Below are 19,409 nucleotides of genomic sequence, written 5' to 3'. Positions count from 1 at the left end.
CAACTTTGCTGAATTGAGAAATGATCACTTTTTAAGTTTTGGTGTCTTGTTTGTTTTTTTTAAACCAAAATTTGGATCATTTTGTATGTGCTATTTCATAATTTGCTTTCTCTGCTTAAATGAGATATTGTACTAATATAAAATCTTGTCATTAAATAGACAACCGCATCATTTTTTTATATCATAATTCTTAATGGCTGTATAGTATTGCACGGTATGATTGCATTAAACCTTAGTCTCCTATTGCTGAAGATATTTTCTAGATTTTTGGTCTCAGAAACATCTTTGAACCTCATGGTTTAAACACTTGCCTAATTATTTTGTTAAGATACATTTTTAGAAGTGAATTTGCTGAAGAAACTGTGCTCTTTCTTAAGACTCTAGATACATATTGTTAAATTGCTCTTGGAAAAGTTACTCAGATTTACACCCTCTAGCAGTATGTATATCTATAATGGCACTGGTATTTTTAATCTTCATTGAAGTGGTAGGTGAGAGCCCGTCTTTCATTTATACCTATAGTTCGTGAATTAGCAGGGAAGTTGTCCATGTTTTCATGATTATTGGCCTTTTTCTCCTGTTTCACATAGGAAATTATCTTACCAGTCCTTCGCTCTTTTTCTGTTTTTGTAAAAGCTCCTGATTTAGTAAGGATATTCTTCATTTATTGTATTTGTTACATTTTTCACAGTTTATAATTTGTTGTCCTATGCAATTTCATCATACCTTCATTGCTTTAATATTTGATATGAACTTATGAAGTAGTCCTTACCTACTTTGAATTTATAAATCACATTATTTTATTCTTTTATATTAGAAGTTAGTTGCATAGGACCAAAGAACAAGATATGAAAATATAAAGCTAATTTTTAGTCATGTTTTATACGTAGTGAAAAATGAATATCTAATTTTCTGCATTGCTTAAATGAAAGTTATGTTAAGGAAAGGTACTCTCACCATAACTGATATCTATTATTTGAAGCCACTGTCCTACCAACCCAAATAGGAAGTTATTAGAATTAGTTTGTTGACTTACGGCTATATGGTAATGATAATGAAAACAATATTTCTGTTAAGTTCCTATTACTTGCCAGGTATTATAAACCTTGTGGAATTCGATGTCAAAAAAAGGGAATTATTCACCTAATATTCTGTTGTAGTCTAGAGGAAAATACTGGATTGTGTGAACCATGAATCTGATCCAAAAATGTTATGTTTTATGAAAGTTTTGGTTCCATGTAATTTTTTCTTTTTTGGTTCAATAGGATTTGATTAAACAATATAATACATTAATAGAAGAAATGCTTCAAGTCCTCATCTATATTGTGGGTAAGATTAAAGCATGTCTAAATAGGATATGAGTTCTTTTTAGAGAAAACATTTATCTTTTTAGAGAAAACATTATCATTTTACTCTTCTCCCAAATATAGCATAGAATAGTAGAGATTAATATGACTAATGTGATTAATATATTTAGAAACCCAGCTTTTAAAAAAGCACAGTTCTATTAGATCTTTATTTTCAATACCTGATATATAATTGTTTGGTCTTGTTTGTAGAGGTCTGGAATACAATTATCCTACTTAGAAATGTATATAGAATTTTATTTATATATGAAATTTTAGTGTGACATATTTCTATGTAAAATATATTTTCATTGTGTCATTCTGTTAAGTTACTTTGTACAAATATTAGCCATACTTTTATTTTTTAATGTTCTGTATTATAGTCTTTGTTGATTTTATCAGCTAAGTAAAAGTTCTTAACTTCTCATTCTGGCTGTTGTTTCTTACTTTACTGCAGCAGATACTACTTTATATTAGTAGTTCCTAGTGAGGATTCTAACCATTAATTACACCTGAAAACATGGGTTCATTTTACTTTTTGTCAGGAATTAGTTACTGACTGGCTGCTTGTCTCAGCAGGAAGTATGGTAAACCTTCATTGCTAAATGAAATGTAAATGTGTAAAAGATTTTTAAATTAATGATATACTTTATTAAATTATAAAAATTTTATAGGAAGTTTTATGTTTGTTTTTGGATTATATGAAGAATTTCTAGCACCATATTTTTCTATTTTATATTTTTGCTGTTTTATTATTGCTACTATTATTTTGCTGTCATTGTGTTTATACAAATTTATTGGGTTTTTCCTCCTGTGTGATTTGATTCTTAGTTAATATTTGCTGTATTCTTGAGTATAGTTAAGTTCTTTTTCCTCCTGTGTGATTTGATTTTTTAGTTAATATTTGCTGTATTCTTGAGTATAACAAGTTCATTACTTTCAGAAGTCAGTATTTAATATATATATCATTAATATAATGTGTAAATAACATGTAATTATGTAATATTCCATAGTAATTATATATTGTATTGTTATACATTTTATTATTATATTGCTATTATTTATAATATATTAACTATCAACAGCATGGCATTTATATTCTTTGGGTCTCAGATGCCTGATTTGTAAAATTTGAAGCTAATCTGTATTATCTCTATAGTTCATTCTAGCACTAAACTTTTAGGGAATATTCTTTTAGGTGAAAAAAATTTAAAAGTTACAAAATGCTTTACACATGTTAAGAGGAATGATCTGTCTGAAATGAATTCCCTTCACAGAAAAGTCATTCTTTGGCTAATTTGTAGAATTTATCAAATCTCTTAGGCAAAATTTCTTGTCTTTAAAATAACCTTGTTATAGATATCATAGGACTTTGTATACATATTGTAGTTTTGAAAATCAGAGGTGACATAAGACTGTAGGCCTTCTTAAGGCAATGGAAATTAGATGCTTTTGACACCAGAGAAGTTCCCATGTCAACTTAGCTATTTCCTCTATTTCGCAGTTTATTGAGATGAAAAATGGAAATGATCATATGGTCATTTTAGCAACATCAGTCATTCTTAATACATACTAAATATTTTGTTTTTGAGTTTTCATTTTGTTCTTTCTTAAATAACAAGTAGAGACAAAATTGAGAAAGATCTTGGAAGAAAAGTTGTTTAACAATGGCCACTGCTCTTTCAATGCCATGTGCATTGTTTTCTGATTTAGAAACACATGCTAATTTAATTGAGAAGCCTTGTTTATAATGTATGGGAGTATGTTTATATGTATTTCTGTGTGTTCTTGTGTGTATAAATTATAAGAAGGCCTGTGTTCTTTAGACCTCTTCATTTTTCTTCCTCCAACTTTTACAGATAAACTCTTGTTCAGATTTAGGAACATGTCCAAATAATTTATGGTCTCTCACAGACTTACTACAGTGTTCTGTGTATAAGTGTTCCTGGTAGGAGAGATTTAAATAGAAGATAATTGTTTTACGTTTTCATTTTTTATATTAGGAGAGCGTTATGTACCTGGAGTGGGAAATGTGACCAAGGAAGAGGTCACAATGAGAGAAATTATTCACCTGCTTTGTATTGAACCCATGCCACACAGCGCCATTGCCAAAAATTTACCTGAGAATGTAAGTCCGATACTGTTTTTTACTCCATTCACCTTAAAATAGGATTTTCTTTTTCTTTTTTGTTAATTGGAAATTACTTTGAAGTTTGAGGAAAATTTGACAAATTTTGCAGATCTACAACTATTCATTCTTTAATGGTATACTTTAATTTTGGAATTTGAGGCATTAGGAAACATTTTAGAAACCTTATGGAAGAACCTTATGGGAGTTTGGAACAACAAATTCCCTAGCTTTTTGTTTACCTTAAAATTTCTCCAGAGAAAAAAGAAGCTGCCTGAAATACTGAGACTATCTGGGTAGTGTGTTAGTCTGCATCTTCTGAGAAGCAGAAGTCAAGACAAAACATGTAAGAATTTATTAGGAATGATGCCTAGGAGAGAAAATGGTGAGGGAGCTTGGAAAAGCTGGGGGAGCCATCAGATTGTCAGATGAGGCTGATTCCATGTGAAAGAAGGAAGGAAGGTTAGATAGAAGCATTCTAGACCACTGGGTAATCTAATCTAGGCTTGATGTCTTCCCCAGTATCCCAGAGTGAGCCTGCATTAGTATCTCTGTTTCCTCTAACTGAGATCTGCAAGGTATATTCTCATGGCCGTTGCAGGTGATACTTATGTTTTTGTATACACTGATAATTGAAGTAGTAGTTGTAAAGATTAGGAGTCTCATATTTTTTCTCCTGAGATTTCATTATGAATTAGATCAATGATTCTTACAATTAGACTTATCTGCTATCAAGGTGTTCCAGAGAAGTAGAGAAAAGCTTAGACTATTGGTTATTTTTCCAAAAAAATATTTATCTTTTTCCAGTTTCGTTGTTAACTGATTCTCAGATCAACTATTTGGCATATCACCTTCATAATTTCTGCATATCCATCTATCAATTTTTTTAATTAATACACTTTAAGAGTAACTTATTCTTTTTTCAAAGATTTATTTACTTGAGAGAAAGGGAGCACATGAACACAAAAGAGGAGGATGGACGGGGGCGGGAGGCGGGGAGGAGCAGATGGAGAGCATCTCAAGGCCGGCTCCCCACTGAATAGAGACCAGTGTGGGGCTCCATCTCAGGACCCATGAGATCATGATCTGAGCTGAAACCAAGTCAGGTGCTCAACCAATTGAGCCACCCAGTCACTCCTAACATATTTTTTCTTAGTATCTTTCTAAGCAAGTACTTTCAGTGAAAGAGGTTTAGATTCTGGAGTTTCTTTCCCTAATTCATATTAAAATAAGTGAGTAACTATTCAGAACTTAAAAAAATATATAACTGTGCAACCTAAAATAATTTCTTATGCAACTGGTGATATACATACCATAGTTTGCAAAAGGAATGCTTTAAGGCATAGCCCTAACTTTGTTGCTTACCCCAAGTGCATTATATTAAAAGGAGGTTAAATTTTATACTTTTTGTGAAACTGTAGGAATCTGTGAGCCTGATTTAATATCTTGACTATGTTCTTTTTTTTTTTTTAAGATTTTATTTATTTATTCATGAGAGACACAGAGAGAGGCAGAGGCACAGGCAGAGGGAGAAACAGCTCCTCCCGGGGAGTCTGATACAGGACTCGATCCCAGGACCTTGGGATCATTACCTGAGCCAAAGGCAGATGCTCAACCACTGAGCCACCCAAGTGCTCCCTTGACTATGTTCTTATTCTGACTTTAAATAACTTCATAAAAAAATAATATTCCTCAATTAAGGAAAAGTTACAGGCATTCAGAAATATAACGCAGAAGCCAGAATACATTTGGGCATCTACCTGTATTTTGCTGTAGATCTCATTTATTTTATAACCTTGGCTTTAGGTATGGTTAGCATGGACATGTGCTTCAAGGATGTGAGTGATGAACGTATTACTTAAAGGAAAGCTCTTTTTCTTTGAACTGTTGGGTGGGTGTGTGTATCTATATGTATACATGTATGAGGACAAACTTAGATACAACTTCCCCCTTAAGTAGTTTATTTCTAGATTTTACTTCTGTTAAGAAATTGGTTCCTCGGAGCACCTGGGTGGCTCAGTGGTTGAGTGTCTGCCTTTGGCTCAAGTCATGATCCTGGGGTCCTGGGATCCAGTCCTGCATCAGGCTCCCCGAGGGGAGCCTGCTTCTTCCTCTGCCTATGTTTCTGCCTCTCTCTGTGTCTCTCATTAATAAATAAATAAAATCTTTAAAAAAAAGAAAGAACTTGGTTCCTTAAAGCTACTTGGTTTCAGACCAAATTTTTTTATATTGGAAGTTGATCTTTTTTTATTGCTTACAAACTTCAAGAATGCTGTTAAAATGTATTTCAGTTTACAATAAGAGAAGGAACAGTCACTGCATGAAAGTAAAAATGACAAAAATATTGTCTCAACAGGAAAATAATGAAACCGGCCTAGAGAACGTCATTAACAAAGTGGCCACATTTAAGTAAGTACTTAATATTTATGCTTATTCTGAGAGGTAAACCAATCTTTGCTTTTGTACTTTGGATACTTTGTAGAAGCTCTGAAGTCTTTGCCTGAACTCCTAAGAACAAGAATGGAGTACAGATAAAAAAGGGTGAAAATGAGGGGTTGCTCAGTAAGCACTTAGTATGTGTTTGTTAAAGAAATGAGTATCTTTGACAGATATCTGAGAAATGCTCATTTATGATTTAAAGTGACTTAGTAAGTACAGTTGACTCTTCAACACAGGTTTGAATAGCTTGAGTCTACTTATAAGTGGAGATTTTATAGTACAGTACTGTAAGCATATTTTTTCTCTTATGCTTTTCTTAATAACATTTTCTTCTAGCTTACTTTATTGTAAAAAATATGGTGTATAATACATTTAACAAACAAAATATATATTAATTGACTTTATGCTATTAGTAAGGTTCTTGGTCAGTAGTAGGCTATTAATAGTTAAGTTTTTGGTTGATTAAAGAAACAGAAGATGAACAAACAAATGGAAAGATATTACATGCCCATGGTTCAGAAGAATTAATATTATTAAAATGTCCATATTATCTAAAGCAGTCTGTAGATTCAGTGCAATCTCTATCAAAATACCAACAGCATTTTTCACAAAACTAGAACAAATAATACTAAAAGTTGTATGAAACTACAAAAGACCCCAAATAGCCAAAGAAATCTTGAGAAAAAAGAACAAAGCTTGGAGTTGTTACAATTCCAGATTTTTAAGATATACTACAGAGTTTAGTGGTCAAAACAGTATGGTCAAATGGCTGTTTGACTAAATGGCTAAATCAAAAATACAAGAAACAGTAAGTGTTCGGTGAGGATGCAGAGAAAAAGGAATCCTTTCGTACTGTTGGTGGGAATGCAAACTGGTGTCGCCATTGTGGAAACAGTATGGAGGTTCTTCAAAAAGTTAAAAGTTGAACTACTTTATGATCCTGTAATCATACTACTGGTTTTTTGCCCAAAAAACAAAAACACTAATTCAAAGGGATACATGTACCCTATGTTTATTGCAGCATTATTTACAATAGCCACATTAGGAAAGCAGCCCACGTATCCATTAGTAGATGAGTGGATAAAGAAGAGGTGATATATATTATACAGTGGAACATTATTCAGCCATAAAAAGAATGAAATCTTGCCATTTGCAACAACATAGCTGGAGCTAGAGAGTATAATGCTGAGTGAACTAAGTCAGAGAAAGACAGATACCATATGATCTCACTCATATGTGAAATGTAAGAAATAAAACAAATGAACAAAGGGTGGGGAGAAGAGAGAGAAACCAAGAAACAGACTCTTAACTATAGAGAACAAACCAATGGTTGCCAAAGGGGAGATTGGTGGTGGGATGGGTGAAATAGGTGATGGGCATTAAGGAATGCACTTGTGATAAGCAGTGGGTGGTATATGGAATTGTTGAATCATTATATTTTACCCCTGAAGTTAATATAACAATTAAAATAATAATTATAAAAAACACAGTATGCTAGTTGCACAAAAACAGGTATATAGATCAGCAGAACAAAAAGCCCAGAAGTAAACCCATGATTATATGGTCAATTAAGCTATGAGAAAGGAGGCAAGAATATACAATAGGGAAAATGCAATCTCCTCAGTACATGGTATTGGGGAAAAAACTGGACAACTCCATGTAAAAGATAAAACTGGACTACTTATTAATACCATACTCAAAAATAAACCCAGCATGGATTAAAAACTCTAATGTGAGACCTGAAGCCATAAAAAATCATAAAACAGAACACAGGCAGTAATTTCTCTGACATCAGCCATAGCAACATTTTTCTAAATATGTCTCCTAAGATGACAAGTGAAACGAAAGCAAAAATAAGCTATTGGGACATTAAAATAAAAATCTTTTGCACAATGAAAGAAACAACAAACAAAAAGGCAGTATACTGAATGGGAGATTTTGTAATGGATTCTATAAGATACATGAAATGGAAATAAGATTTTAAGTGTATTAATTCTTGAAATTAAAAAACTTTCTATTGGTAGTAAATTTCTACGTTTTATATTATATCTATAAATAAATTACTAGTTTTAAGTAACTTTTAAAATTGGATATAGCTTTTTTTATGGTTTAATAATACTTAATAACATATTTCACTTAAAATTCAATAGAAACCAAAAGCTATTTAATGTGCTGAACAAATATGATGTATTCCTTTTGGCTTTGATGCTTTTCCTTATAGTGCTATGTAAAGGATTCAACACTTTTTTTTAAAGATTTATTTATTTATTTTATAGAAAAAGATCGTAGTGGGGGACAGAGGGAGAGAGAGAATCTCAAGCAGACTCCCCGCTGAGCACAAGCTGGACTCGAGGCTCAATCTCAGGACCCTGAGATCATAACCTGAGCCAAAATCAAGAGTCAGACACTTAACCAGCTGATCTGCCCACTGCCCCAACACTGTATTTTCATCTACAATTTGACATCTCACTACCATTTTAGAAAGCCTTAGCAAATTAAGTAGGGCATGAGATTAGGTCAGTGTAGTAGAAAATCAACTTCCTCAGATTTACTTAAATTTCTTAATTATGGGGACTCCTGGGTGGCTCAGTGGTTGAGCATCTGCCTTTGGCTCAGGTTGTGATCCCAGGGTCTGGGGATTGAATCCCACATCAGGCTCCTTACGAGGAGCCTGCTTCTCCCTCCACCTAGGTCTCTGCCTCTCTCTCTGTGTCTCTCATGAATAAATAAATAAAATATTTTTTTTAAAAATTTCTGAATTATGAAACACAACTTGGCTGTTATCAGGACTTTGAGTCTGCAATGTAGGTTTTTAGTTTTACTGTTGGAATGAAATTAGTCATTTCAGTTTAAGCAAGCTAATAAATGACTATATTTGTTTTAGATTTTGACGTTTTGATTAATTTTTAGGTTTTTGTTTTGTCAGGATTGTATCCTACAAAAACACTGCTGTTCATCTCTGTATTTTCTATTTAGGAAACCAGGTGTGTCAGGCCATGGAGTTTATGAACTGAAAGATGAATCATTGAAAGACTTCAATATGTACTTTTATCATTATTCCAAAACACAGCATAGCAAGGTAGGAAAAGATATCATCTTCAGTAATTAAGCCTAAAGTGCTTTATGGTTTCTAACTCTACAGAAAATCAGACTGGTTCTCACTAATAGAGGCCATTATCTCACCCAAGAAATTAAAATTGAATCAGTAATGTTATCTAGTATACAGGCAATATTTAAATTTTTCTAATTTACCAAAAAGATCCTTTATTACTTATGAGGAGGAAGATTCCATCTAGAATGCTGTACCTTATTTGGTGTCATGTGTCTATAATCTCTTTTAAGATAATCTTTTTGCCTTTTTTGTCTTTCATAATATTGCCATTTCTGTAGAGTACAGACTAGTGATCTTTTAGAATATCCTACACTCAGGATGTGCCTGATTGTATTCTCATGGTTAGATTCAAGGTAAACTTTTTGGGGCAAGAACATTATATAGGTAATATATTGTATCACATCAGTGGGTAGGTACATAATGTCTATTTGTCACATTAAGGGTAACATTAAGTTTGATAACTTAGGGTAAAGTCTGGACTTGTCCTTACAAATATGAATCAATAATTTCCAGCCCATAGTACAAGACCCTGAATCTAGTAGGCACTAAATGAGTATTATTGACTGAAAGAATGGGGAATAAAATCTTGAGGAGGTATGTTACTCATCTGATTTGCAGTGGCTTTTCCTTGGACAGTCATTTTATTTCTGGCACAAGGTAACATTTTGATTACATACATAGTATATAGTATGTATTTTGGTAGGCTCAGTGATCTTTCCTGCCTGCTTCAAAGTATTCCATTTGTTTCATGCTTGCCAAGCAGTATATTTAAAGATACTTTTTTTTCTATATACATAGGCAGAACATATGCAGAAAAAAAGGAGAAAACAAGAAAACAAAGATGAAGGTAAAAAGTGAGATTCTGAATTGACTCATTTTTTAAGATTTTATTTATTTTGAGAGCGAGCGAATAGGGGAAGGGACAGAGGTGGGGGGGAGAGACAAGTAGACTCCGCTCCAAGCACAGAGCCCCACGCAAGCCTCAGTTTCATGACCCTGAGATCATGACTTGAGCCAAAATCAAGAATCAGACACTTAACTGACTGAGCCACCCATGTGCCCCTGAATTGACTCATTTTGAGTATTTTCTGTGGTTTTGTATCAGCAGAGCATACAGTGTTCTTCATTTTTGTTTTTGTTGTTTTTTAAGAGTGGGCAACTAATGGAAGTGCAAAGAACCCTTTAATTCTTGTCCTTATATTAAGATATGGCTTATTTATCAATGGTGATAGAACATTTAAGTTTATAACAAATAGAGTTTATTTCGGGTGATTGATATAGTGACTTATATTTCCCGTGACATTGATGTATTCGGTGCTTTAAAGGTAACAGAAAACAGGTGGTGTTTTGAATGTAATATATGATTTTGATATACACAATTTGGCGTGTAGGATAACCCAAATAAAAATGTACTTCTTTGTTTCTTCTCCTATACATCTCCCACTTACTATAGCATTACCACCACCACCACCTCCTGAATTCTGCCCTGCTTTCAGCAAAGTGGTTAACCTTCTCAATTGTGATATCATGATGTACATTCTCAGGACCATATTTGAGCGGGCAATTGACACAGATTCTAACTTGTGGACTGAAGGGATGCTTCAGATGGTATGTATACTTGAAATATTTTTTTCTACTTCCAATATTGTCTCTACTTCATAGAGTTTGTGAGGAACCAAGGAGAAGATCTTTGGTCTAACATTGTCATTCAGAACCACACTAGAGCACCTGAGACCTAAGGGTCATTAAAAACACTTTAGAGGGCAGCCTGGGTGGCTCAGCGGTTTAGCGCCGCCTTCAGCTCAGGGCCTGATCCTGGAGACCCGGGATCGAGTCCCATGTCGGGCTCCCTGCATGGAGCCTGCTTCTCCCTCTGCCTGTGTCTCTGTCTCTGTCTCTGTCTCTCTCTGTCTCTCTCTCCCTCTCCCTGTGTGTCTCTCATGAATAAATAAAATCTTAAAAAAAAAACACCTTAGATGTGGCAAAGACTTTCTCAGTCATACACTCTCATGTTTTTAGTATCCTTACTCTTGAGAACCATTTATATTGGGGGGAAATAAAAGCCTTTCTTCCTGCAAATAATAAATTGGTGTATTCTTATTGCATCATAATTTTCTATATTTATTTCACTTGTATTATGAAAAATATAAAGACTTGGAAGATAGACTTGAATCTTAGGTTACCCCGATTCCTATTTAAAAGCAAAGAATAATTTCCCCATTAGTAAGTGGGGAAATTATTTCATAGAGTTTTTATGAGAATTAGCTCATTAAGTTGAAGTGGCTATTTTTTCTTGATATTTATTGATAAATTCCTTAGTAGTGTTACCCTTTGGTAGCTGTAACTGGGTATTTATTTAATTTATTTTAAAATATAATTAATTTAATTGATTTTCTTTCTTCCTTGGCTTTTTTGGTTTGGAGGCTCTAAATGCTGTCATACTATATGTGTATCTCAGTTTTTGTCCTAACAGTGGTAAATACATTAGTAAAAAATTTCAAACCATGGAGATATAGTTGAAATCAAAAGTTAAAATTTCTTCCCCTATCTCCTAGTGTCCTACCTAGGAGATAAGCGCTGTTCAAAGTTTGTATCTTCTGGAAATCATGTATCTTCCACATTAGCACAAATGGAACTATCTTGTTCTCGATAGATGTATATTCCATTGTATGGATATGTATAGTGCATTTAACCAGTCTCCTATTAATAAATATTTAGGGTGTTTTTATTTAGGGTGTTTTTAGGTCTCTGTATGACAACACTGAAATGAATATCCTTGTACAAATATCTTTGCATGCTTGAGTACATTGTACTAGGTTTGTTCTTTATGTTTTTGATAAATATTGTCAAATTGGCCTTCAAAAATGTTACTACACCAGTTTACTTTGCCATACCAATATAGTGAAAAGTGCCTATTTCCCAGCACCTCAGCCAGCTCTGTATTGTATTAAACTCTAAAATTTTTGCCACTCTAATAGGTGAAAACAGGATGATCTTGTTTCAGTTCACATTTCTTTAATTTTAAGTGACGAATATTTTTCATATGTGTATTTCTCCTCTTTTTTTTTTTTTTAATTTTTATTTATGATAGTCACGCAGAGAGAGAGAGAGAGAGAGAGGCAGAGACACAGGCAGAGGGAGAAGCAGGCTCCATGCACTGGGAGCCTGACGTGGGACTCGATTCCGGGTCTCGAGGATCGCGCCCTGGGCCAAACAAAGGCAGGCGCCAATCTGCTGCGCCACCCAGGGATCCCTCCTTTCTCTTTCTGTAAACTTCTTGTTCATAATCTTTTCCCCTTTTTTACCGGTCAGATTGCTTATTTTTTACCTTCATTTAAAATAGGGCAGCCCCAGTGGTTTAGCGCCGTCTTTGGCCCAGGATCAGGTCCTGCATCGGGCTCCCTGTGTGGAGTCTGCTTCTCCCTCTGCCTGTGTCCTTGCCTCTCTTTCTCTCTCTCTCTGTGTCTCTCATGAATAAATAAATAAAATCTTATAATAAAATAAAATAATAAAATAAAATAAATGTACCTGGGGTGCGTGGGTGGCTTTGTCCATTAAGTCTGCAGCTCAGGCCATGATCCCAGGGTCCTGAGATCAAGCCCCATTTCGAGCTCTCAGATCAGCAGGGAGCCTGCTTCTCCCTCTCCCTCTTCTGCCACTCCCCCTACTTGTGTTCTCTCCGTGTCTCTCTGTCAAATAAATAAAATCTTTAAAAAAAAAAAAAAGGTATAGGGGATCCCTGGGTGGCTCAGCAGTTTAGGGCCTGCCTTTGGTGCAGGGCACAATCCTGGAGTCCCGGGATCGGGTCCCATGTCGGGCTCCCGGCATGGAGCCTGCTTCTCCCTCTGCCTGTGTCTCTGCCTCTCTCTCTCTCTCTCTTTGTCTATCATGAATAAATAAATAAAATCTTTAAAAAATAATAAAATAAAGTATATTTACCTGAGGAAGCACAGTGTTATAAATCTTTTCATATTCCTCTTTCAGGCATTTCATCTTCTGGCATTGGGTTTACTAGAAGAAAAGCAACAGCTTCAAAAAGCTCCTGAAGAAGAAGTGACATTTGACTTTTACCATAAGGCTTCAAGTACGTTTTAGTATTGATTTTCAGCATAGTTTCAGCTAATTACCAATTTGTAAGTGAAAGTTCAGCTCTTACAGAGTGTTAATCTGCCACTTCTTAAAGCATAGACAATTCTGAAGTTAAGACTTTTCCTAGCATCTTTAGTTCTTAACTAATGTGTTCAACAATAAAAATATGTTTTTAATCCCCTACTAAAATCTTTTTACTGCATGATTCCCCCTCCTTTTTTGAGTGGGGGATGCATACATTGATGGTTCTTACTTTATTTTTTTTTTTTTATTGGTGTTCAATTTACTAACATACAGAATAACACCCAGTGCCCGTCACCCATTCACTCCCACCCCCCGCCCTCCTCCCCTTCTACCACCCCTAGTTCGTTTCCCAGAGTTAGCAGTCTTTACGTTCTGTCTCCCTTTCTGATATTTCCCACACATTTCTTCTCCCTTCCCTTATTTTCCCTTTCACTATTATTTATATTCCCCAAATGAATGAGAACATATAATGTTTGTCCTTCTCCAACTGACTTACTTCACTCAGCATAATACCCTCCAGTTCCATCCACGTTGAAGCAAATGGTGGGTATTTGTCATTTCTAATAGCTGAGTAATATTCCATTGTATACATAAACCACATCTTCTTTATCCATTCATCTTTCGTTGGACACCGAGGCTCCTTCCACAGTTTGGCTATCGTGGCCATTGCTGCTAGAAACATCGGGGTGCAGGTGTCCCGGCGTTTCATTGCATTTGTATCTTTGGGGTAAATCCCCAACAGTGCAATTGCTGGGTCGTAGGGCAGGTCTATTTTTAACTGTTTGAGGAACCTCCACACAGTTTTCCAGAGTGGCTGCACCAGTTCACATTCCCACCAACAGTGTAAGAGGGTTCCCTTTTCTCCGCATCCTCTCCAACATTTGTTGTTTCCTGCCTTGTTAATTTTCCCCATTCTCACTGGTGTGAGGTGGTATCTCATTGTGGTTTTGATTTGTATTTCCCTGATGGCAAGTGATGCAGAGCATTTTCTCATATGCATGTTGGCCATGTCTATGTCTTCCTCTGTGAGATTTCTGTTCATGTCTTTTGCCCATTTCATGATTGGATTGTTTGTTTCTTTGGTGTTGAGTTTAATAAGTTCTTTATAGATCTTGGAAACTAGCCCTTTGTCTGATATGTCATTTGCAAATATCTTCTCCCATTCTGTAGGTTGTCTTTGAGTTTTGTTGACTGTATCCTTTGCTGTGCAAAAGCTTCTTATCTTGATGAAGTCCCAATAGTTCATTTTTGCTTTTGTTTCTTTTGCCTTCGTGGATGTATCTTGCAAGAAGTTACTATGGCCGAGTTCAAAAAGGGTGTTGCCTGTGTTCTTCTCTAGGATTTTGATGGAATCTTGTCTCACATTTAGATCTTTCATCCATTTTGAGTTTATCTTTGTGTATGGTGAAAGAGAGTGGTCTAGTTTCATTCTTCTGCATGTGGATGTCCAATTTTCCCAGCACCATTTATTGAAGAGACTGTCTTTCTTCCAATGGATACTGATGGTTCTTACTTTAATTGTCTCAGTATTACAGATATTTGCTGTTTCATCATCCATAACATTCATACTACCCATCTACATACGATATTAATGTCCCTGAGTGTAAAATGATTGTACACATCTGAGTGAATGATAATATGTTTGTCTTATACTTTTTTCTTGGCTGAACAGGATAGGTTGAGATTAGATTTCTATGAAGATTTATTTATTAGATTAAGATAGTTTCATCAAAGCATACTCCAGGGACATTGATTATGAGACCAATAGGAAAAAGACATACAAACTGTATTTTTAGCTCCTTGAAGACATTGTAAACCTACTCAGTTTATGGATATAAACCACCCCCACTTTTATATTTTTGGGAGCTTTTGTTCTCATTAACCACTTTTACTAGACAGTGAGCCAAGTATAGGAAAGACCAGAGACCGATCATTGAAGGTAGAAGGTAGCTTTCACTTAGCAGCCCCAGTGAAAAATGTATTAAGAATTCAAAAAATTGGGATCCCTGGGTGGCGCAGCGGTTTAGCGCCTGCCTTTGGCCCAGGGCGCGATCCTGGAGACCCAGGATCGAATCCCACGTCGGGCTCCCGCTGCATGGAGCCTGCTTCTCCCTCTGCCTGTGTCTCTGCCTCTCTCTCTCTCTGTGACTATCATAAGTAAATAAATAAAAAAAAAAAAAAAAAAAAAGAAATAAGAATTCAAAAAATTATTCAAGTTTTTCAAGTTGTCTAATTTAGTACTGAGTGCTTTATGTCTTTGCTGATTGTTCTGTTGAAAAATTGCAATTAAGGGAGTGTTTGTGAACTTTGGTTATTAATGTGAATAACACTAATTACAGATTATAATTTATATATAACTATAAAGGTTTTTTGTAACTTCTGTGTTTTAAAAAAGGATTGGGAAGTTCAGCCATGAATGCTCAGAATATACAAATGCTTTTGGAAAAACTCAAAGGAATTCCTCAGTTAGAAGGCCAAAAGGACATGATAACATGGATACTCCAGGTAAATTTGATAAATAAATTGATCATATCTTGGTTTAAGTATTAAATAATCCTCTGCCTGTAATGTTAAGCCACTAGTCTCCGGTTGTAAAATCATTTAGTACAGATTTCATAGTCACTCATATTTTTTCATGTTTTAGTGGAAGGTGTTTTTTTGTTTTGTTTTGTTTTGCTAAATTAAGATTTATTCATTTGTGTCATTATTTAGTCAGTATCTTTTGAATGCCTTTCATGTGCCATGGTCATTTCTAGACAACACAGATAAAATGCTTACTATCCTGAAGCATACACTAGTTGAGGTACAGGTAGTGAACAAGAAAAGGATAATTCAGTAGATGAATAGAGGGTGACTTCATATGGGTAATCAGGAAAGGCCTCTTTTGGGGTGACTGAGTGGCATAGTTGGTTAAGCATCCAACTCTTGGTTTTGGCTCAGGGTTGTGAGACTGAGTCCTATGTCATGCTCTGCACTCAATACAGAATCTGCTTTAGATTCTCTGTCCCTCTCCCACTTCCCCCTCTGCTCATGCTCACTTACTTTATTTATTTTTTTAAACTTTTATTTATTTATTCATGAGAGAGAGAGAGAGAATGAGAATGATCTATAAGCTATTGTGGAAATATCTCCACAGATTAATGTTTAAGTGAAAAAGATAGGAAATGGTGTATATGGTAAGGTTACTTTTGATAATATATAAATATAGGGAAATATGTATTCTGATAATTTTTTTCTACAAAAAATACTAATAACCTTTTTCCTTTTTTAGAAGGCAGGGGAAGGGCAAAGGGGGAGAGAGAAAGAGAGAGAATCTTAAGCAGACTCCACACCCACAGTGGAGCCCAACATGGGGCTCAGTCTTACGACCTTAAGATCATGACCTGAGCCAAGTCGAGTTGGAGGCTTAACCAACTGAGCCACCAGGCACCCCCTAGTAATCTTTAATTTAGTTAATTTTGGGGAAGAGGGCTGGCATGAAGAAGAGAGGATTTTACTTTCCATCTTGTATTTTTGTCTTTACATGTCTTTGCACTAAAAATGTTATTTTAAACTAAAAAAAAATTTTCCCCTGGCAAAAGCAGAGGTATGCTCATACCTGCAGATGGAATCAGCTGACTTTGCTACCTGCAACCTCCTCTTTAACTGTATTGCTAATAACTGAGGGGCGTGTTTGTCACAGTCAGAAGTCACTTTTTATATACTTTAGCTATACATAAAAATATTTATACACGTAAGTATTTGTGTATGTGTATATATGTCAAGTTTAACTCAAGACATTTGGTGGCATGATGACAAAATCAAATTAGTGAATTTTTCTGTTTCTGGTCAGTGTTATCAAATCTTTTAACATTTCATCTGTTTCTTATAGATGTTTGACACAGTGAAACGATTAAGAGAAAAATCTTGTTTAATTGTAGCCACTACATCAGGATCAGAATCTATTAAGAATGATGAGGTAAAGGCATTATAATAATGGTGATGTTCTTCCCTGTCTTTGAACTTTAGAGCTGTTGCTTTTTTGTTAGAAGGAACCTGTTTGTTGTAAAGTTTATGAGATTTTCATCTTCTTTTGTTTGTTGTGTTTCTCTACCACAGGGATTAGTGGTATTTGGCATCACTTGTCCAGTATAATATATGTATTTTATAAAAGTAGAGGAAATTAGTGTACAGTGGAGCTCTACTGGAAATGCTGTATTTTATTAATTTTTAAAATATTTTAATATCTGAAATTGAGATATATCCTGTAATTAATGACTTCTTATAATTTAATCAGCACTCTTTTCTTAGTGGAACATAAATAATGGCATCTTAATTCAATGAAATGCAATAATATTTAGGTTATGAATTTCCATATTATAATAAATCAGGTTTATTCGAATCTTAAAATTGTTAGAATACTATTACTTGCGGGTTTGTTTTTTTTTAATTACTTGTGATTTTTAACTATCCATCCTAAAAAAAAAAAAAACACTGGACTTAAGTTAGATATAAACAATAAAAAGACACTGTATATCTCAGTAATATTGTTAAAGTTCTTAGGCTTAGCAACGCATCTAGTAGTAAACTTAACTGTTAGATATCATCAAGTTGGCTAAAATTGATTAAATGTCAGTGATTAAATGACATGATTAAAAATTTTTTTCTTTTAACTTCATTAATCTACCTGCATTGAATATAAAAGGCAATTTATTGGATATTTAAGTACTTGAGACTTTTACAGTATTTTTGAAATAACCAAAAGAGCAATTAGTTGTATGATATGATGGAGCCTCTAGGCTCGTTTTGAGACATCAGATTGAATCTAGGCTTAAGTGGTAATCAAATTTTATAAGACCCTTATTCTAGGAAATTTTACCTGACTGAACAGTATATGTAAAGTTCAACAATGAATCTTAATTTTTGCGGTTTCTTAATACCCAGATTACTCATGATAAAGAAAAAGCAGAACGGAAAAGAAAAGCTGAAGCTGCTAGATTGCACCGCCAGAAGATCATGGCTCAGATGTCTGCCTTACAGAAAAATTTCATTGAAACTCACAAACTCATGTATGATAGCACCTCAGAAATGTCTGGGAAAGAAGACTCCATTATGGAGGAAGAGAGGTAAAAACTAAGCAAAACTAGAAATTAGCAACTCTGGTTTTTGGAGGGAAAATGACTTATTTAATTTTTTTTTTTAAGATTTTATTTATTTGTTTGACAGAGAGAGAGAGCACAAGCAGGAGGAGTGAGAAGGAGAGGGAGAAGCAGACTACCTGCTGAACGGGGAGCCTTAGTGCAGGACTCAATCCCAGAACCCAGAGGTCATGACCTGAGCCAAAAGCAAACACTTAACCAACTGAGCCACCCAGGTGCCCCAACATACTCATTTTAAATAAAATTTCCCAAAAATATATTTTACAGTAAGAGAAATTACACTATCTTTAAACTAAGAAAGACACAGTGATAGCTCTTAAGGTACTTACTGAATGTAAGTTCATAGGTAGTTCAAGCGCACAATAGTTTTTGTTGAGAGCCTTTATGCACCAAAGATGAAAATGCGAATGGCAAAAATAGAAATCAACTTCTGTTATTTTATGTGCATAGGCTCTTTTTTATGTACATTTATGTGTCAGTTCAGATACTCCACATTATTTTTGTGATTTCTGGTAAAAATGACTGCATTTATTACAGAATGAAAAGTAAATTCTTTATCTGAAAAAGGTTTATATTCGTTTCTCTTTTTTTCTTAAAGAGAAGACAAGATCTATAGTTGTGGTCATGGAGATCACATTAGAAAATGAGAATCGGGGCCTCCTGGGTGGCTCCGGTGGTTGAGCACCTGCCTTTGGCTCCAATCATGATCCCAGAGTGCCAAGATCAAGTCCCACATCAGGCTCCCCAAGGGGAACCTGCCTCTCCCTCTACCTATGTCTTTGTCTCTCTGCCTCTTGCTCTGTGTCTCTCATTAATAAATAAAAATAAAATCTTTTAAAAAAAAAAAGAAAAAATGAGAATCAGTCTGGTTTTCTGGGTCCCACTGCAGTGTGCTCTCGGGGAAATCAATTAACCTTGTAAGCCTCACACTTTGTGGGACGTTATATAGATAACAGTGAGAAAAAGAGGCACAATAAGAATACTTTTAAAAGCATTCCAATTTAAAATACTGTTAAAAAAATAAATAAATAAAATAAAATAAATAAAATACTGTAAATAGGGGCAGCCCGGGTGGCTCAGCGGTTTAGCGCCGCCTTCAGCTCAGGGCATGATCCTGGAGACCCGGGATCGAG

At 34.8% G+C, this 19,409-nt stretch overlaps 1 protein-coding gene across 3 annotated transcripts in view; it reads left to right on the top strand.

The window, feature by feature from the left end:
* UBR1 (ubiquitin protein ligase E3 component n-recognin 1) overlaps positions 1 to 19,409 on the top strand; it is a 140,278-nt gene that overhangs the window by 74,223 nt on the left and 46,646 nt on the right. For all 3 annotated transcript variants that reach the window (XM_038580190.1, XM_038580192.1, XM_038580191.1), the window contains 10 exons: positions 1,266 to 1,329; positions 3,350 to 3,474; positions 5,831 to 5,883; positions 8,890 to 8,992; positions 9,824 to 9,872; positions 10,479 to 10,633; positions 13,010 to 13,109; positions 15,534 to 15,643; positions 17,010 to 17,096; positions 18,062 to 18,243. In XM_038580190.1, coding sequence (XP_038436118.1) covers positions 1,266 to 1,329; positions 3,350 to 3,474; positions 5,831 to 5,883; positions 8,890 to 8,992; positions 9,824 to 9,872; positions 10,479 to 10,633; positions 13,010 to 13,109; positions 15,534 to 15,643; positions 17,010 to 17,096; positions 18,062 to 18,243 — 1,028 coding nt within the window. The remainder of the gene's footprint in view (positions 1 to 1,265; positions 1,330 to 3,349; positions 3,475 to 5,830; positions 5,884 to 8,889; positions 8,993 to 9,823; positions 9,873 to 10,478; positions 10,634 to 13,009; positions 13,110 to 15,533; positions 15,644 to 17,009; positions 17,097 to 18,061; positions 18,244 to 19,409) is intronic.

Source organism: Canis lupus, chromosome 30 (genome assembly GCF_011100685.1).
Source record: "Canis lupus familiaris isolate Mischka breed German Shepherd chromosome 30, alternate assembly UU_Cfam_GSD_1.0, whole genome shotgun sequence".
Taxonomy (NCBI): Eukaryota; Metazoa; Chordata; class Mammalia; order Carnivora; family Canidae; genus Canis; species Canis lupus.
This window is presented reverse-complemented; position numbering and strand designations above follow the sequence as displayed.